The sequence below is a fragment of the Octopus sinensis genome, linkage group LG3 (genome assembly GCF_006345805.1).
Source record: "Octopus sinensis linkage group LG3, ASM634580v1, whole genome shotgun sequence".
Lineage (NCBI taxonomy): Eukaryota > Metazoa > Mollusca > Cephalopoda > Octopoda > Octopodidae > Octopus > Octopus sinensis.
In genome coordinates, this window is record NC_042999.1 from 113,809,141 (window position 1) to 113,831,482 (window position 22,342).

The 22,342-nt window shown below is 35.1% G+C and overlaps 1 protein-coding gene across 2 annotated transcripts in view; it reads right to left on the reverse strand.

Moving 5' to 3' along the window:
* The window catches only part of LOC115209103 (F-box/LRR-repeat protein 20-like), a 405,157-nt gene that overhangs the window by 140,159 nt on the left and 242,656 nt on the right, over positions 1-22,342 (reverse strand). For both annotated transcript variants that reach the window (XM_029777229.2, XM_029777228.2), the window contains one exon: positions 12,734-12,817. In XM_029777229.2, coding sequence (XP_029633089.1) covers positions 12,734-12,817 — 84 coding nt within the window. The remainder of the gene's footprint in view (positions 1-12,733; positions 12,818-22,342) is intronic.

Sequence of the window (22,342 nt, forward strand, 5' to 3'; positions counted from 1 at the left end):
CTGCTAAGCATTTTGTCTAGCATGCTAATGATTCTGTCAGTTTGCCATCTATAATAAATAATCCTTTCTACAATAAGCACAAGGTCCAAAATTTGTGGGGGCGGGGGGCCTTAGTCAATTACATAGGCCCCAGTGCTCAACTGGAGCTTATTTTATTGACCCTGAAAGGATCAAAGGCAAAGTCAACCCCAGCAGAATTTGAACTCAGAACATAAGATGGGTGAAATACAGCTAAGCATTTTGTCCAGCTTTCTAATGATTCTGCCAGCTCTCCACCTTAAAAACAAAGTTAACCATACAGGATTTGAACTAAGAATGTCAAGAGCCAAAAGAGATGCCACCAAACATTTTGTCTAGCATACTAACAATGCAGCCAGCTCACTGCCAAAAGACTATTGGAAGTTTGTGGACATCTAAGGTTACAGATAGTAACCCACTACCAACATAAATTCTACTAGGAATAAGGACGAACCTGAGTCACATCAATAAAAATAATAATCCTTTCTGCTACAGGCACAAGGCCTGAATTTTGTGGAGAGGGGCAAATCGATTACATCAACTCGAGTACTCAACTGGTACTTAATGTATTTACCCCGAAAGGATGAAAGGTAAAATCAGCCTTGGAGGCATTTGAACACAGAGTGTAGCAACGGATGACATACCACTAAGTATTTTGCTTGGCATGCTAACAATTCTGCTAGTTCATCTTAATAATAATAATCTTTCTAGTAAAGTCACAAGGCCTGGAATTTGGAGGCAGGTGATAGTCAATTACATTGACCCCAGTACTCTCTTGGTGCTTATTTTATCAACCCCAAAAAATGAAAGGGCAAAGTCAACCACAGCGGTGTTTGAACTCAGAACATGAAGACAGATGATATGCTGCTAAGCATTTGGCCTGGCATGCTAACGATTCTGCCAGTTCATCATTAATAACCATAATAATAATCCTTTCTATTATAAGGCCTGAAATTTTGTGGGAGGCAACTAATCAGGTGCATCAACCCCAAAAGGATGAATAATCATAAAATAATAATAATAATAATAATAATAATAATAATAATAATAATAATGGTTTCAGATTTTGGCAGAGGACCAGCAATTTTCACAGAGTAGTTAGGGGAAGTCAAATGCAAGGAGTCTAATATTCAACTGGTACTTGGTAATGAGCACCTGGTATGTATTATTATCTCTTTTAATATGGCTTAAAATCTTAAGTGAATTACATACTTGGTGCCCATCATCAAGTCATACAACCTCAGATACAGAATACTATTCCTAGTTTGTTGGTAGTTCCAAGAAGTGCCAATTTCTATAAGGATACAATGCCAGGTGTTATATTTAGCTTCTTCGCGTACGTTTTAGTAACTTGTTAGGAATGGAGCCAAGGGCACTAATTACTATTCTCACAACTTCAGTTTGTATTCCACATTCTTGAAATTTGCAACCAAATCTTCAAATAATTATCTGTCTTCCCATGCTCTCTGCTAGCTATATTATGGTCATCTATAATGTAGCATTTCTGAGACTGATTATTATTATCATTATTATTATTATTATTATTATTGTAAGGCAACAAGCCGGCAGAATCATTAGCACACCAGGAAAAATGCTTAGTGGCATTTTGTCCATCTTTATGTTCTAAGTTCAGATACCAACAGGATTGACTTTGCCTTTCATCTTTTCAGGGTTGATAAAATAAGAACCAGTTGAGTACTGGAATTGGTATAATTGACTACCCACCTCCCCCAAATTTCATGTCTTGTGCCTATAGTAGAAATTATTATTATTATTATTATTATTATAAGGCAACAAACAGGCAGAATTGTTAGTATGCCAGACGAATTGTTTAGCAGCATTTCGTTCGTCCTTACATTTCTAAGTTCAAATTCTGCCGAGGTCAGCTTTACCTTTCAACCTTTTTGGGATTGACAAATTAAGTACCAGTTGAACACTGGGGTTGATGTAATCAACTTAGCCCCTCCCCGAAATTACTGGTCTTGTGCCAAAATTTGAAATCATCATTATCATAATTAAGGTGACAAGCTGGCAGAATTGTTAGCACGCCAGACAAAGTGCTTAGCGATATTTCGTCTGTCTTTTCAGTCTAAATTCAATTTCTGTCATTGTCAATTTTGCCTTTCATCCTTTTGGGATCAATTAAAAAAGTACCAGTTCAGCATTAGGTTTGACATAATTTACTAAACATCTTCCCCAAAATTTCAGGCCTTCTGCTTGTCTTTTATCTTTTACATGTTTCAGTCATTAGACTGCAACCATGCTAGGGCAACACTTTGAAGAATTTTCTAGAAGAATGAATTAACCCCAGTACTTATTTGTTTTAAAGCCTAGTACTTATTCTATTGATCTCTTTTTTTGAACCGCTAAGTTACAGGGATGTAAACATACCAACACATGCATAGATGTGTATGTACACACACACACACACACACACACACACACCAGTCTTCTTTCAGTTTCTACCTACCAAATCCATTCACACAAGGCTTTGGTTGGCCTGAGGCAACTAGAAGACACTTGCCCAAGATGCCATGTAGTGGGACTAAACCTGGAACCATGTGGTTGGGAAGCAAACTTCTTACCACACAGCTACACTTGTGCCTATAAAAATATACCCATCATGACTACCTGTCTGATAAGGGTACACCAGGCATGGGCATCACAACCATATGTGTGTGACATGGTGATCTCATATCAAAATAAACAGCACATGACCTTGCCGGAGTGGGTCCAGTTATTGTTATTATATAATTGTTCAACATTTGTTAGTTACAGGGATGCTGTAATAATAATTGTTTCTAACAAGGGTACAAGCCCTGGAATTTGGTGGGTAGGGGTTAGTTAATAAAATCAAACCTAGTTCTTGACTGGTATTATAATTTATTCACCCTGGAAGGATAAAAGGTAATGTTAAGCTCAGCAGAATTTGAACTGTCAAGAGCAAGAGCTGGATGAAATTAAATACCACAAACCATGCTTCTGATACTGCAAATCGAACACCTTTGATAAAAAATGTTTATAGACAAGTCCAGCAGTTTTGAGGAAAGATGAAAATTAATTACATTAACCCCAGTATATGACTTGTACTTCATTTTATTGAACCTGAAAGGAAGAAAGATAAAACTGATCCCAGCAGGATTTGAATTCAGAACAAAAATAGCCAGAACAAATACTGCAAGGCACTTTTCTTCTTTTTCATTTTCCAATGCTCTATTGATTCTGCCAGTCAGCCATCCTACTGCCAATCTACCTATAACAATGGTGATAATGTTAAATAATGATAACAACTACAACAGCAACAGTACCAGTCACCAAAATACCAGACGCTATTCTGTAACTTTGCTTTGTTAGCATAAAAAAGAAAATCCCATAATTAAACGATGTGGAATTTCAAATGAAGAAATATTGAAAAACCCTGCTTTGATAAATTTACACAATCAGCTTGCTCAATCAATTGAGCAGCAGAAAGTAATCTGGGTGGTTGTGAACAATATAGTAAAGCAAGAAAAGCAGCAAGTCATTGGAACATGCTGCATACACTGGTATCGTCTACACAACTAGCAGGGTGGGTTGTCTTGTGCTGCAACTAAGATGCTCTCAAACAAATAAAAGTCGAGCAAGCAAAACGAATTCTAGCAAATAAACAACAGATATGTAATAAATTATACTTGTTTGCCAACAAAGCAGAGAGAGGGAGAGGGAGAAAAGGTGAGGGTAGGGAAAGACAATGTTTATTTGTTTCATTTCAAAACAGCAGAGTTTCCAAAGAAACATACATCATGTATATGGAACAAGGATAGCTTTAATGTGCTGCCAAGTCATCCTCCTCCACCATCACCATTACCACCACCACCAAAATTTCTAGAGAGTTTTCAAGAAGTCCACTTTGCTGCAAGCATTTCTTCAAGATGCTCCAATCTCACAAATCTAGGAGAGACAGCAAAGGTCAAGAGCATTCTTCCCCCACTTCTCCTGATAATCATTTTTATTTAAATTTAAAAAAACTTTAATAAAATTGACATAATTATTTAGATATTATTTTATGACGGAATTAAGTTTGCAGAAGGCTAAAACTTTCCCACTGATTCCTCTAGCCACTAAATGTGATTTTTTTTTTTTTTTGAAGCTTAATTTCAGGGACATCACTCAAACTTTTCTAGCCCTTCAAGAGACCAGGGTTAAAAAGAGGATCACAGTATAATCATTGTTTAGTTTGAATTTTGCAGATGAACAGTTGCAAGAGTCACAGTGTTAGGAAGGAACTCCAAAATGATGTAGATTTTTAAAGGTAGGATTGTATAAATTGTTTGAAGATTAGAATCAGTGAAGAACAATTCACAGTTGAATTGAAAGTTTATCTCACACTTACCTTGTATGTTTACATCAGACAAAATATCAAAGCTAAATATAAGACATTCATGCTTTAGCAAGCATTCAAACCAGATCCATTCTTCCCTCTCTACCAACAGATTTGCACCAAGCATCAACCATATTGATCTCATCTGTCTTGTTATGAGCACTGCCTCTCTACCTCTGGCTTACTTATTAAGAAATAACAATAGTAACATCTAAGCAGTAAGGTCATGTAGAACAGATTGAATAAACTAAATTGTGTAAGGATGGAAAATAAATGTGAACTCCTTTAATGCAAATGAAAATATTTAATGGCTGACAGGATTTAGGTCCAGTGCAGATGTTACCCAACAGCTACATAAACAAAGTGCAGTGAGCATATTGAGATACACTACAAGACATTACCTAGTAATCTAGTGCTCTACAGCTCTGTGAGCTGAGCTGAGGTAGAGAAACAATACAAAACATCTACAATACAAAACATCTACAACAGATATAGCCTCATGATCTAGTAGATCATCCAGTGCATTACCTACTCATGTGTTTCATGTTTGATATAAAAGACAGCATTGGTCACATGAGCAAAAGTATCTGTCATAGTAAAAGATGAAGCAAATTGCAGAGTTGAGTTAATTAGTAATGTTCTATCTTCCACTTCAGGCAAATGTAGAATGTTTGTGAATATATTCTTGCTCATCAGGCTTTTCTCTCTGTACATGTGGGTTAATGTATGGATAGAGCTTCCTTTTGTAGTAATATCTGTTTTCTCAATTGGGCCCTTCACATAATAGCAATGATCTAACCAAACAAGATGTCTAATCTTTCAGATAAGGCACAAAGATTTATCCAGAGTATAAAGATTTTTGCCTGAGAGTTTGTAACTGCCAGAAAGTATCAGAGAATGAAGGGTTGTGTCCGTGTCTGGTGGGGCCAGGGGAACAGAACCATACCTCAAGGCTGCTGTAGTAGGAAGTGCATTGAGATAACAGGATACTTGTTCAGAATGTTTGCAATAAAATGGGTTTCATTAAAGGCACCCAAGGACTAATTTTCTGGCAGTGGTGGTGTTAAACTGAGCAATGAAACCATTTCAAGCATTGGTACCAACAGTGAATATGTTTGCTCTCAAAATGAAATAAATATGACAGGAGTAAATTTGGCTGTCAGATAACCTTTCAGATAAGGCACAAAGATTTATCCAGAGTATAAAGATTTTTGCCTGAGAGTTTGTAACTGCTAGAAAGTATCAGAGAATGAAGGGTTGTGTCCGTGTCTGGTGGGGCCAGGGGAACAGAACCATACCTCAAGGCTGCTGTAGTAGGAAGTACATTGAGATAACAGGATACTTGTTCAGAATGTTTGCAATAAAATGGGTTTCATTAAAGGCACCCAAGGACTAATTTTCTGGCAGTGGTGGTGTTAAACTGAGCAATGAAACCATTTCAAGCATTGGTACCAACAGTGAATATGTTTGCTCTCAAATGAAATAAATATGACAGGAGTAAATTTGGCTGTCAGATAACCTAACAATTATAAAACTGCCATCAAACATTGATTTCTTTAGATTTTTATATTTGTTCTAATTAGAAACAGTCCACTTCAATATCTTTCTTCATCAAGCCAATCTTGTGTCACATTTACCTATTTCATTAAGTCACATGTCTGGTTAAAAATTAAAACTGTTCTTTTACCTTTCTTTAAAAAAAAGTTTCTACAAACACTAACATTAAGAATTAAAAATTGTTTGTCTGATAGTCACAAAACCATAGTTAAGGTAGTGACAGATTAAATAGATCCTAGTATGTTGCTGGTACTTCTTTTTTTTTTTTTTTTGCAATTTACAACAGTAATACAAAAGCCTATATCAACCCTGGTGAGATTTAAACTCAGGAACATGAAATAAATATAAACATTGGAGCCATTCTGGTTCCTAAACCTTATAGATTAAATTAGTCAAAGTAATTAGTACCTAACCACTTTATGGAACTCAGAGCAGGTCAGACCCTTTAGCATCTAAACTAATCATATCCAGCCCAGATTTTTTACCAGTTCTATGTTAAACCTAGCCTGATCCAGCATCTCACACCTACCCTACAATACCATTTTAAAAATAAACAATCACATCATCAAAATCATAAAGCTACAAAATAATGCATGGTCAATACAAAACAATGTGAATAAATAAGTTACATGTGACGCAGTAATCTAAATAATAACAGATTAAGCTAAAAATGTGGTTATAACAGTCAGGCCTTAATACCATTGACAGCATAAGGCATAGAGAAGTGGTTCCAATTAGAAAGAAAACTGACTCTCAGTCTGGCTTTGTCTTATTATAGAGCATTTTCAATGTTTAATAAGAATGATGAAGAAAGAAAAAAATAATAAAGAAAATTAATTTATTTTAAATTCTAGATATAGTATGTTTGATTTCTTCCAAAATTCAAGCAGTAAATTGTGTTTGCCTTGAGAATTCATTAGAAGACTGGTTTACCTCAAACAGAATAATATAATTTAATTTTCCATGTGTACAAAATGAACATCTAATTTGGCAGAATCATTAGAGCATTAGACAAAATGCTTTGCAGTTAGCTTTGGCACTTTACACTCTGAGCTAAAATCCTGCCAACTCAGCCTTTCAACTTGACAGGGTCGATAACTTAAGTACCAGTCAAGTAGGGAGTTCATTTTCATTGACTAACCCCACACCCAAACTTGTGGCCTTGTTAGTAATGATTATAATTATTATTAAAGTGGTGAGCAGGCAGATTTGTTAGCATACTGGACAAAATGCTTAGTGATATTTCATCCGTCTTTAGGTTCTGTATTCAAATTCTGCCAAGGTCAACTTTGCTTTCCATCATTTCAAAGGTTAATAAAATAAGTACCAGTCAAACACGGGTTAATGTAATCAACTGTTCCCTTCCCTACAAATTTCAGGTATTGTGTCTATAGTAAAAAGGATTATTATTATTATTATTATTATTATTATTTAGCATGCTAGGCATAATGCTTGGCAGTATTTTGTCTGTCCTCATGTTCTGAGTCCAAGTTCCTCCAAGGTTGACTTTGCTTTTCATCCTTTCGGGATTAATAAAATAAGTACCAGTTGAGTACTGGGGTCAATGAAATCGGTTATCCTCCTTCCCCAAAATTTCATGCTTTGTACCTATAGTAATCATTTTTTTTTTTTTTTTGTTAAACTTATTTACATGCAAAACCCTTACAACAACACACTCACACACATACATTCTTTGTTGTGTCCTATACTGTCCATAATGTTATTCTTAATGCAAACCATTGTGGTCAATAAAAAAATCATTATTATTATTAATAAGGTGGCAAGCTGGCAGAATTGTTAACATGTTCAAATTCCACCAAGGTCAACTTAACCTTTCATCCTTTCTGAGTTGATAAAATAAGTACCAGTTGAGTACTGAGGTCAGTATATTTGACTCATCCTGAAAACTGCTGGCCTTGTGCCAGAATCTGAAACCATTATTGCTATTATTATTATTATTATCATCATCATCATCATCATTATTATTATTATTAAAGCAGTGAGCTGGTAGACTTGTTAACAAACTGGACGAAATGCCTAGCAGTATTTTGTCATCACTACATTCTGAGTTCACATTCCACCAAAGTCAACTTTGCCTTTTATCCTTTCAGGGTCGATAAATTAAGTATCAGTTGGGTACTGGGGTCGATATAATTGATTACCCCTTCCCACTAATTTCAGACCTAGTGCCAATAGTAGAAAGGGTTATTTATCATCATCATTATTGTTATTAATACAAATGGTTCCTTCACAATATTCACTTTTGATGAGGTTTGTATTGACTATGTATTTATTGATCAAAACACATTTTTAAAATAAAAATAACATCATCCTCAATAGATCCCTATCCCAACCTCCTTAGGATATCCTCCCAATATGAAGACTGTTATGTAGTCCGTTCCCTTTCTTGTATTTGTATAAACTTGTTTTTTCACCTGTTACTACACATTCCAATATGGAGGAGAGATGTAGGAAAAAAAAAAGCCAGAGCAGCATGAAACTAGATTAATAGGAGAAGGCAACTGTGTACTACAGAGGAATTTGGACATGTATGACAAATTATGTATTTAGAATATATCCAGATAATATTTTAGGAATTTAGATAATTCACAAGAAATAACAAACAAATAAAAATAAACATACTAATTTGGCAACCCTTGAATTTAGGACATTATTTTTTACTTTAGTCATTCTTCATCTCAATCATTTTGTTTGGCATTCTGCAAAGAGTTTATAATTTTTTCTAGAGGCAAACCTGCAACCAACTTCTTTGTCATAGGCTTGAAATACTTCGTATTACTTTTCATTTTTTGTTGTGGTTATATACATATCTCACTGGACTTTTTACCAATGTTGTGTGATTTTTTTAAGTAGCTTTTCTCCTCTCACAGGACTCATAATTTTTCTCTCACTTTTGCTGGGTTTTTTTAGATTTTATTTGTGTTTGGTAACTTTTTAATAAGTTTTCTTCCTTTTACTTTTCTCTCATATGACACACATCTTTCTATCTCTTGCTTATTTGAGTTCAAACTTACCTTTCTTGTGTAAAAACACCCCACACTCATAACCCTCCACACATTTCTACTATACCCTCCACATTCCTCTTGCCTTTCCACCGCCTCACATCCGTACCCATTCCCAAGTCCTTGCATCCACACTTTCCTCAAGCACACTTAACATCTCACACACCTAATAACCTACGCCACCCTACTTCCACACACATAAACACATCCCCCAAAATAAAACACACACATCCGTCCCCCATATGCCCAGCTCCAAAACCAGGTACACTCCAATACTTGTGCATTCACACTTGAAACCTCCCACCCCTAGAATATACTCCCACCTGATTCCTAACTGTTTATCCATTGTTTATTTTCATCTTTTCTCTTCCTCACTTTCCCTATACTTATCTCTTTCTTCTAATAAAGGACCAACAACCAAATTTTAAGAATTATTCTCTTCCCATTAAAGCATTAAGCTTTATTGTATAAACCTTGGTCCTCCTGTATTATCTTTATTTTATTGTTCATATACTTGCAATATGTGAATGAAAAAAAATATATAGATATACATCCAGCAATGTGTACATATCATCCATATATATATATAACCTATATGTGGTTATTTGACTATTTCTCAATATATGAAACTATATGGTACTAAACGACATGTGTCCTTTAAATAAATAATGTTTAAATATGTCACAGGTATGGGTATGTAGTTAGGAAGCTTGCTTCGCAATCATGTGATTTCAGGTTCAGTTCACTGCATGGCACCTTGGGCAAGTGGATTAGATAAACAGAAACTGAAAGAAGCCCATCATGTATATTTATGAGTGTGTATGTGTGCATGTATGTTTTGTTTGTGCCTACTTGTCTTCGCATTGAATGATTGTTGTAAATGAGCAGCACTGTCATATAAGCAGTGTAATTCATTTCCAATAATCTGTGGAAACATATATAGCTCTGAGCAAGTATCTCCTTGCTTGGAAACAGGCGACAATTGGTGATAAGTAGGGCATCTGAGCTCTGAAAATCCACCACAATAAATGCTGTTTAATACATGCAAGCATCGGAAAAGTGGATGTCAAAATGATGATGATACACACACACATACCTATAGCCTATATACAGTCTAGCTATATGTTTGTGGGTCATGCATGTACACACACAGAGTCTATATATATATATATATATATATATATATATATATATATATATATATATATATATATATATAGTTGATATCATAAGAATTTTGAGAAAGAGAACTAATTCTTTCTTTAGAAAAACTCAAAGTACATACATAAAGCTATGGGAGTTGCATTCATTGCCTTGCCCCAAGCATAGAACTGGGCTCACCACTTTGAGCTGGGAAATGAATGGAATGCCTGGTGTATGTCTTGTGGTGGTTCCCCACTCCTAAAAAAATGGGGAATAGGCCTGGGTATATAAAAAAAAATATAAAAATAATATCATGTAAATATTAAGTTGAAGAGCTCTTTTGGATAGAAAAGTCAAAGGCTGTTCATGGGACAAGAACCCACATCTCCTGTAGCCTTCAACTTTTTCCATTCAAAATAGTTATTCATCAATTTTGAACACTTGTACCTACTTGCTTCAATCATTAGACAGTGGCCATGCTGGGGCACCGCTTTCAAGAACTTTTAGTTGAATGGATCGACCCCAGTACCTATTTTTTTAAAGTTTGGTACTTATTCTATCAATCTCTTTTACTGAACTGCTAAGTTATGAGGACATTAAACACACCAACACTGGTTGTCAAGAGGTAGTGGGGAACATATATGCTTGTTCTTTGAGATATTCAAAATTTGAAAAAAGAATTAATACATACATATAGTCTTTACACATGTACATACACAACACGTGCACGCATAGAACATTTGTGTCTTTTTGTCCATCTGTCTACTAGCAATCTACATTCTATTAAAGGCCATGACAGCATATGGACATATGCCTAATAATTATTAAAAATAAGATTAATATTATTTGTAAGCAGAAGAAAGAGTAGTCTTTATGAAGACTTTCAAACTTTTAAGATCAATGTAAGTGCAGCTTAACTTGAACCCTGCAAGTTCAAACAAATAGAGAAAACATAGGTTGAGAGGGATTCTGAAGAGTGTTAGAGGTGGAATTAGGAATATGTTCTTGTAGTATCTTGCTGAAAGGAGAGACCCTTAATAGTGAAACAAGTCAAGTAGCTGTACTCAAAAATTTTATAAGCAACCCAGCAATTAACAAAAGTGAGTAGGGGCACTCTCCTAGCAAGAACACAGTCTTGTTTTTTATAATAGCATCTGCTTTTTGAATAGGCCATTGTTTGGGTTAGCTCATTTTTTGTATAATTTTTGACTTCCAGTGCAATAATATATAATGAATGGTCAATTCAAAACATTGATGGTTCAAATTCATCTGGGAAGACCACTATCAGGAAAATATTTTCATCCAAAAAACAGGCAGTAGTTTTAGTAGCATATTTTTTTTGCTATACTCAGGACTCTGAATTCCTGACAGTTTTAGTGATGGATACACAAAAACAGAGTATATTTCAAAATATTTTCTCAATACTTCCAAATAAGTAGCACAACAATTACCACCCATAAGGTAAGTGATTTAACCAATTGTTATCCTTAAACACTTCGCCAGAAAGTGGATGAATCAAACAAAAAACAAAACAAAAACAAGCCAAAACCTGCAATGATGTAATTGATAAATAGTCTAAAGATCTGCAAGTCAAATATGAGCAGAGAAGGAAACAGGGGTTTGTTCCAGATGTTTACAACAAAGTGAAATCCTCAAGAACACATTGATATAGTGTTAGGTTTACCATCCAATGGTCACTTGTGAAAAGGGTAAAGAGTCCCTTCGGTCATGAGAAAGTTACCCTCTGAGGCACAAGTCCAGGCAAGGTTGTTTATGGAAGACCAGGAGTTGATCATGCATACCAGCCTCCCCTCTCCATGCCTCCAATGTTATCTAAGTGAAAGGCAAGGCCAATACAGGTTGGCACCAGTGATGATGCAAATCATTCCTACAGTTCAGTGAACTGGAGTAACATGAAATAAAGGGTCTTGCTCAAAAACACAACATACAGCCTGGTCTGGAAATCGAACTCACAAACTCATGATTGTGAGCCTGATGCTCTGACCACCGAGTCATGCACCTCCACTGTTATTCATTATCCAAAAATATTAAAACTGTGAGAATGTAGAGAAACACTAAATCACCACATGAAAAGACAAAAAAAAATAACAGCAGGTTTGAATTCAAATGTAGAAATGAAGATAAAACCCACAATACACAATCTACACAAGCATTTCACTTCTACTGATATAAGGACAGCATTGAGTTATTATCCTGCAATGATCTCTGCTTTTAAAAGAGGAAGAAAATTTTCAAATAAGACAAAAAGAGTTTACATTTTTCATGTATCATATTTGTCTTTATAAAGAATTAGTTAATTCAAGAAGATATTTGAAAAATCTTAAAAGTAAATAACTAGATAGTCATAAGCTTGTCTTCCACTTGTCTTATATCCAGATTTCCATGCTAGGATGGAATTGATTTTAGAAATTCAGATGCCATACTCCAACTTGATGAACCTCCAACTGCTAATTACTAAACCATGAAGTACAGGTAAAATCAGTTGATTTGCACAGTGAATTTGAACCATTTACCATGTGCTTAGTAGTCTTGCACATCAAACTTGTGGTTGACATAAAAAGTTTATAGCTTTTCCATTAAATGAGAAATGAGAAACAAAAGGCCTCCTTACCTTACAAGTTCCATTATACTTTTTAATTTTTTTTAATTCCTGTTTATCTTTTTTAGAGGAGCTTGAGTTTTGTGCACTACGATTCTGGAAGAGATAAAATTGAAAGCATTAATATTTTCAAAAGATATTCAAGGAAAATTATTAATTCCAATGCACACATGCACACGCACGCACAAACAAGCACACAACTTCAAACTCACTAGTAACACTGACAACTGAAAATAGGATTAATTTATACAACATCACTGTATAGAACATCTACCTAACTTTCTTAAATCCACCAAACTGAGATATTATCTTCTGCATCCTATCATCATTATCACCATTGTTTGACCTCCATTTTCCAAGCTGACATGAGTAGAATGGTTTGACAGGAACCAATGCACTAGAGAACTGCACTAAGCTCCAGTCTGCACTGGCATGGTTTCTATAGCAGGAAGCCCTTCCTAACACCAACCACTTCGGAGTATACTGAATGCTTTTTATATGGCACTAGTATTTCTGAAATCACCAAGTGATTTGCAAAACAAAAGCCTCAACTGAGGAGAGTATGGTACTGAAGTGGCTTTATATCAGGTAATGTGAGGTAAAGTATGACAGTGACAGAAACAGGTATCTTACAGCAAAGGAGATACATGGCTACCCCAGTTGGAAAAGGAGAGAAGATAGTAGTGAAGATGTATCCTCCAAAGCTACCTGAAGGTGAATATAAGAGGATTCAGAAGATTGGACAGAGTGAATGGGTTATATAGGAATTGGAGTAGGTGGTGTTTTACTACAACCATCTCACCATGATGCAGATCATTAATTGCAGGTGAGATATGATTCTAACTGAATCATAAGAATCAAATGCTATGTAAAATGCATTCATGTCAGTGCTGCATAAATGCACTGGTGCCAGTGGTATGTAAAAACCACCCAGCACACTCTATAAAGTGGTTGGCATTAGGAAGGTCATCCAGCCATAGAAACCATGCCACAACAGACAATTGGAATCTGGACAGCCCCTGTCAAACCATCCAACCTACATCAGCATGAAAAACAGATGTTAAACCATGATGATGATGATGATAGACTAATGTCAGAGAGATTTGTCTGAGGCAGGAATACAATGTGTGATGGTGAGTGGAGTCAACAGAAGTTAGAGACGAGAAGAGAGAATCATCTAGTTGGTTTAGTTTTAGTTTTTTTTAGCATTTGAGGAAATGTAGATACAGTTGGTGCAAAACGAGGTTATGATAATCCACAGGTGGGGTTATCATGATCTCTGATCCAAATGCTTGCAACAGAAGCAACTCCAATGATGGCTGGCATAACAGTATACAGCTTAACATGTCAGACACCGCTACCCATCCCTGCAGTGACCATCTATTCTATACTCATATTGTATTAGATAAATGGCAACCTAGAGTTAACGTACACACATAGGCACACATATATACATGTGCATTTTTATAGATCTGTACAGTTTTATAAAATAGGTGTAGAAACACGCAGACCTATGTGTGTGAGAGAAAGAGAGAGAGTACCAAAAATGTGAAACTTCACTCAACAACAGATGCATATATATTGGTATCTCTGTTTCTGTTTACTTTGTCCAATATGTTTGATTTTTCCATGTGCATTAATGCATGTGTGCGCACATGCACGTGCACACACATACACACACACTTGCCCACCAAACTTTCATTAAAAAAAGAGAGAATCTTCACAGAAAACACCAATAAACTACATACTGGTAAGCGCCACCACATAAACTACCAAGTGTTTTTAGAATACTGTTGCATATGTTCTGTGATAAACTTTGGTTAATACTCAGACAATGATTTGTTGATATTTTCTACGTTTTCGTTCATTCTTTTTTTTGTTCTTTCTTTCTTTTCCTTCCACTAATTTCTGTCACTTCATGTATTGGCAACGCCAACATCAGTAATAAATAAAAAAAAAAAAGATAACAATAGAAGAACAAGTGCTGTGATGAGACATCAAACAGGATAATGAAGAGACAATGGAGAAGGAAAAGTGAACAAGTAGTCAATGCCTGGAAAGTCATTAAACTAATCTATAAATAGATTCATTAGTTGTGATAAAAAAAAAGTTGAAAAGTTGAGAAAAAAAAACTATAGAAAGATAGTTGTTATCGTTACTGTTATTTTCTAGTGGCCTTGATTACATCTGCATAACCAAACATAAGAGCAGAGAGGTGACTAAATTTAAAACTAAGGAGGAGAAAACAACAGACAGCATCGCATGTATGTAGAAGCAGGATGTTTACATCAATATCTAAGGGGTACAGGTAATGGCTAGTTTTATGTGGAAGCGAGGTGCATCCAACAGAAGCAAGCAAATGAGAGGAGAGTACAAAAATGTTTTCAATGAAAATGTTGAGGTAAAAATCAACTTTATCAAATCACAATTCACAACCATAAACAACCACAAGCTTTTCAACATTTTTTGCCGTGTCAACTAGCTTTCAAAAATTTTATGAATTTGTTGCTTCTTATATGAGTAAACCATTCAGAATTTAACTTCATCAAATATGTTCAAGCACTTAAGAAAATACCGCTCCTACTTACGGCAATGATTTTACTTGTTGGATTTTTATTTCACCTTTAAGCATTCAGATTACTGTCAAATGTAAAGCTTATTTATTCACATTATTTCTGAATGAATTATGTAATATCTCATAGCTTTGAGATTTTGAATATGTGATTTTGATCGTGTCATTGTTTATAATGACATTGTAGGGTAGTTGTGAGAGGCTACATCTAACAAGTTTAAACATAAAACAGGCAGAATATTTGGGCTAGATATGGCTGGTTTAAATGCAAAAAAAGATAAGCATAAATACTAAAATCCTAAAGGAAATCGATAGCTAAATATGAATATTTTAGTTATATTTTCACTTCTATTGCACCAGAAGATAAGCTGGAGGAAAATTTTTCAGAAACAAATAAATTGAAACAGCTTTCCAGATTTTAAATGCTTTAATATCTTCTTCACTATATCCACTTCTCCTTCAGGAAATCTCTCTCTTTTTCTCTCTCTCTCTCATGCTATATATATATTTATATATATATATATCTGTAATATAATATGTGACAATTATTTGGTTGCCATAATAAGACTCCGAGTTTCGGATGTCGGGGCAGAAACCTGCTCCAGCTTCTCGTCAGTTATTGAGGCAATCAAAAAATGCTATGAAAATGACCATTAAACAAAGGGTAATTACTATGTGATTGACCGTTATTAAGACAAGAGAGCTATTAGAATGACTGTTAAATAAGGGGAAAAAACTGAAGAGGAGGAAGAGAAAAGTAAAGAAGTAAAAATGATCATAGCAATCGCATATGCATGTACATACATACACATGCCTTCACACACCCACATACATGTGCCTATATGCATATGCTCACTCACACTCGCATGAAACACATACATGCACACCCACACATATGCCAATAGATGCACATCTGTATGCAACCATGCATGTACACATATACATGTGCATACACACGTGCACATACCCATACACACAGTTATATTCAAATACACATCTCAAAATACGTACATGCTATATATGCATATGTGTTTCATGCAAGTGAATGAGCATATGCATATAGGCACATGTGGGTGTGCATGCACGCATGTGTATGTATGTATGTACATGCGTGCATACGCAATTGCTACGAGCATTTTCACTTCTTTACTTTTTTGCTTCCTGCCCTTCGGTTTTTCTCTTATTTAATGGTCATTCTAATAGCTCTCTTGTCTTAATAACAGTCAATTACAAAGCAATTTCCCTTTGTTTAATGGTCATTTTCATAGTATATTTTGACTGCCTCGATAACTGACAAGATGCCGGAGCAGGTTTCCACCCCGACATCCGAAACTCGGAATCTTATTAAGGCAACCAAATAATTGTCACATATTACAGATAAATTCCTCTATTTACCTAATATCGAGGTCTCTTTCATTCTTTTGTTGTCTTACCATTATCATATATATATATATATATGGCTTTTTGCAGCTAAGGTGTCTATGACTCCTATTTCTAGCAATGGTGATACTCACAGCACCCTTGTCACTCTTAGTGATGGTGAATTATTTCTTTGTTGGTTTTAAATTGCTGCTAGCCACTTTGATTATTTTACAATTTTCACATTGCCATTTTGTGAAATCAGTCATTGATTCCAATGGCATTCTCCGTAATATTGACAGGAGTGAGTTGGCCTCTACCAGCTGTAATGGAGTGAGCATTACTGATGAGTATTAATTTCCTATACAAAATTAGCATGCTAATCTAATGCATCTCGTTCATAGTAGAAAGGGTTTTCTCCCGTGTCAATACAAAGAGACCATATGCTTTTTGTAGTGAAGGAGTCCACGACTCCTATTTCTAGTAATGCTAGTGCTTACTGCACCCTTGTCACTCTTAGTGATGGTGAATTATTTCCTTGTTGGTTATAAATTGCTGCAAGCCATCTTTATTATTATTGTTATTTTATACACACACACACACACACACACACACACACACACACAATGTAATTTGTGCAGGTGATTTTTCAGGATAAAAATTGTTAAAGCTTCTACTCATGTAAAATTCACACTCAAAAGTTTTCTGAATTGCCGATATGGCCAAGGGGTAAAGGTTTTCAATTTAATTGTATTTAGCATAATTTCACTTACTTATGCTTTTATTAAATTTTATTAAATTTTCATTAGATAAAAATATTTTCTGTTTAACAGGTATCACATTAAAAGCTTTTAAATTACAAAGTATTTGTGTTGTTTATAATAAACTTTATTTTACATTTTTTGCCCAAGTGATTATGTCCGATCTTTAGCATACTGCTATATGTCTTCTCAAATCAAGATCACAGGTAAAGTTGTTGATAAGAATTAACAACAAAAACAAAGCTGGTAAATATGCACAGGTGTTGCAAATTAAGTTTAATTACCAATAAACATCAGCTTGGATGACATTTTACTTAATCACATAAAATATGTAAAATATTGCCTAGACTGTGATTACCAGTATGAATGACAGACTTCAAAAAGTAGTTAAATATTTAATGGTATTAGTAAATTTATACAGAAAAAGTAAGCATTATACCATCCAGCATAAATAAAAGTCAACTTCGTTATATTTAAGCCCTTATTTTTTTCTGCAAAACTTATTCTGACATTAAATCAGTCAATTTCTGACACAAATGTTTATGTTTTGTACATATTTTTTCAACAAAAAAAATTTCTAAAGAAATTCTGGCAATGATCTACTCATGAAATTTATGCAACCCTAAAGTTTATTTTTATTTTTGTGAGATATATATATGTGAGACTGCATTAGATCCCCTAATACACCATGCTGTGCTGCCAGCCATTAGTTTCTCTCATCTAAACTACTTCTATTGCCACTCCTCACATACTTTTGTATTTCTCTCATAATCTGATTCTACCTTCATCCCACTTGTTATTGCCCATAACCCCCTATTCAATCTCTACATATTGCTGCCAGCCTCCCATCATACTCTTGATCCTTCCTTACCCCAATCTGTTTGTTCTAATGTCATTTTCCTCTCTCTCCTCTCCAATTCCTGTCAGTCACCTGCGCAAATGCATTTGCTCTTACATACTGAACACTCTCTATATCTACATTTACTCCCCTGTCCCTACCTCTCTGATACCCACTTCTGGCTTTTCTACCATCTCTGTTCCTGCTTTAAATTTACATTTACTGTGAACATGGCACCTATTGTCCACACTTATACACTGGTTAGCTAACTGAGCAGAGGAAGTGTAAGGTTATGAGCCCCCTCTAATTCTCCATCACCAAGGGCTACACACACTTTCCAGAGTTGGCACCACAAGAAAAATGTACTCAGTACATTCTGTACAGTGGTTGGTGCTAGGGAAGGCATCCAGCCATAGAAACTAACCCAAATGACATATGAGCACCTAGTCTCTGGGAACAGTAGCCTTCAATGAGGCAACTCAGACATGGAAGACATGTCTTTATCTTTCACATTTTATTTGTGGCAGTGATTAGGTTGGGGCACTGCATTGAAAAATTTTTAATCGAATGAATCAACCCCAGTTCTGTTTATAAGCCTGGTACATATTTTATCAATCTCTTTGTGTGTGTGTGAGAGAGAGGGGGGCTTGCAATTACTTATAAAACAAGGCAATGGGTAACGAGCACAGATTTTACTCATTTGCATATTAGGACATTCATTGGTGGTGTGTTAAAACAGAGACAACAGGTGCATGGGTAAATGCAAATAATTTACAAGCATATAATTCAACAAACAAACATACATTCAACATTGTTGTGTAAACAGACATTGCGGTTACACCACGTAGCTCTACAAGGAACCAGAGAACAATTCAACTCATTACACCAGGTCATTACAAACTCATCAAGCAGGTTTACTTTTGTTTCTTCAACAATTTAATACGCAAATGTACTTTAATTAATCAATATGTGACTCCAACAAGTGTACTGATATGCAAATGAGTAAAAATAGCACCTGTTATTTATCTTAGTTTTCCTAAATAACTTAACTTCTCTCTCTTCCTCTGTCTGTCTATCTCTCTCTCTCTCTCTCTCTCTCTATCTATCTATCTATCTATCTATCTCTCTCTCTCTCTCTCAAAACAAAGCAAACACTCTTGATGCGTCAGTAAAAACAAAGTGAAACTGGTCACATTGTTCTTGTGCTGCACACAGACCCTGTGATTTAAATACAGGATCTCTTTGCATAGCAAGAGGCAAAAGTGTAGGTTTACTAAACATGTGCATATAATTCACACACACACTACCTCAGTAAGTTGACTCTGTCAAAAGAAAAATCCATATTTATTCATATTGCTTTAAATTAGTCATGCATTACCTTGTAGCTTTGAGATTTCAATGATGTGATTGCTTATTTTTAGAATGACATTGTAGGACAGGCATAAGAGACCAGATACAGCCAGTTAGAACATAAAACAAGCAGAATATTTAGATGAAATAATTGTTTCACTTGTGCTGCATACTACAAAAAAAGATATAAGTATACAGTATGTGGAACCCAAATATCAAGCTCCTTAACAAGTCCAAGACATTTTAAGTGATTTTCAATTGTTATGTGTGATACATTTGACCTCTTTGCAATCTCTTGCTCATTTCTTTGACAATCAGATTCAATTATGGATTTGATTCAGTCATCATCAACTTCAGTAGGTGAACCAGAAAGTTGGTCATCTTTGAGTGAAAAATCTCCAGAATGGAATTTTTAAAACCATTTATGACATGTGCATTCTGTTTAGCAATCAACACCATAAACTTTACAGATCTCTTTGTGAGCCCTAGCAGCTTTCTTGCCTTTATGGAAATAAGAAAGCAAAATATGGTGAAAATGTTCGTTTTTGCACTCCATATTAAAATTGACAGTGAACTAACAGCTGTAAACAAAATTATGTGCAATTTGCTTCTAAAGTAAGCTAAAAGTAACGGCTATCAAATGTCAAAAGGAAAGCAATCATAACACTGACAAAAGTCATTCAAAAAAATCGTAACTATCTATTTGCAAAAAAACGAAATTACTTTCTTGCTAATCTAATAATTTCTCTACTCCTACTAAACATCAATTTGAGTGTCTCCTTCATATAAAACCATATGTTCTATGTATTCTCATTAAATACATACTAATTCTCTAATCTTCATAATAACTACATTAATCTAATAACTGTTCTGTTGGGTTTTTTTGTTTGTTTGTTTTTTTCGGTTTTTTGTTATTGCTGTTAATAATATCTTTCTTCAAACATACTCGATCAGTCTATGATCAAGTAAAAGTATGATACATCTTGTCCAAAAATACAAAATGACAACAGTGGCACATTTGATTTTTCTTTCTCTCCTCTCTCACACACATAAAACCCCCCAATACTTAACCATCTTAAACAGGAAAAAATATTGTCTTTCATCACAGAATAGTTCCTAAATTTGGTTTTTATTCAAATTTTACTCTATCAGTTTACCCCACCAACACATTTTCTTGACTGATGTTATTCATCTAATGAATATATATGTGTGCGTGTGATGTTTTAAGTTCATTGCTGAGTGTCTTATCTCCATTTCACATTTTATGGAATCAATGTAACGGCATAACTTCTTGTGGAACATGAAAATATCTACAAACTACCAAGTTAACAAAACAAACGAAACATTCAATCAACAGGAAAAACTGAAGCTCAATGAAGGACAAATTTTCAAAATGTAAATGGACATGCCCCAGCTGTTTCAGATTTATTTCTCACCATGAAAATATCTTAAGATAAACAACTTCAAGCAGAACATTTACATATCCTCCTTCTTCCAAATTTGATGCTATATTAATATTTTCTCAACTCATCAGTAATACAGGTAGCCACATAGCTCCTCTACAGCAAGAGACCACTTCTGCTCTGTCCCTTTCTTTCATACTTTAACCCTTTATCTCCTAGTATTAGGTCAACCACTCTCTATTCTAGTCTCACTCAGTCGATGGGAATCTTAGTCTTGCAAGCTTCATGGCGACTTCACTAGTGCTGGCACCATGAAAAATAGCAGCCATTCGCACTCTGAAAAGTGGTCAATATTAAGGAGTACATCAAGTCACAGAAACCATGTCAAAGCAAACTTGGAGCATGATGCAATCTTCAGACCCTGTCAAATTGTGTAACCCATGCCAGCCAGCATGGGAGATGAACTTTAAAACAAAAAAAAAAACAAAAAAAAAATGGTTGATAACTAATATTTTCAAAACTGCTTTAGTTCTTGCAGTAGTTCAGTAAAGTTGTGTGAGTCTAATTAGAAATTATATTTGTTACCAAATATCAATGCCAGGCATCACTCACTCACTCACTGAGATTTATTTTATCACTAATACATAGTCGTAATATAGGCGTTGGAGTGGCTGTGTGGTAAGTAGCTTGCTTACGAACCACGTGGTTCCGGGTTCAGTCCCACTGCATGGCAGCTTGGGCAAGTGTCTTCTACTATAGCCTCGGCCGACCAAAGCCTTATGAATGGATTTCGTAGATGGAAACTGAAAGAAGCCCATTGTATGTGTGTGTGTGTCTGTGTTTGTCCGCCCAACATCACTTGACAACCGATGCTGGTGTATTTACGGCCCCATAACTTAGCAGTTCAGCAAAAGAGATCAATAGAATAAGTAATAGGCTTACAAAGAATAAGTCCTGGGGTTGATTTGCTCGACTAAAAGGCGGTGCTCCAGCATGGCCACAGTCAAATGACTGAAACAAGTAAAATAGTAAAACACTTACTTATAACAAATGTTTCTATTGCCATTGCTTTAACCCTTTAGCATTTAAACTAGCCATATCCAGCCTCAAATATTCTACCTACTTTTTGTTTAAACCAGCAAGATCTGGCTTCTCAAATGTATCCTACAATGTCATTTTAAAGATAAACACTCACATCATTGAAATCTCAAATAAACATTACAAAGGGTTAAGTCTCATGTCAAAACATCATAAATGTTATTCTTGGCAAGCAATTTGATTTATTCATTTTTTTTCTCTCTAAAATATTTTTTCCTCTTACATTAATTAAGTACTCCC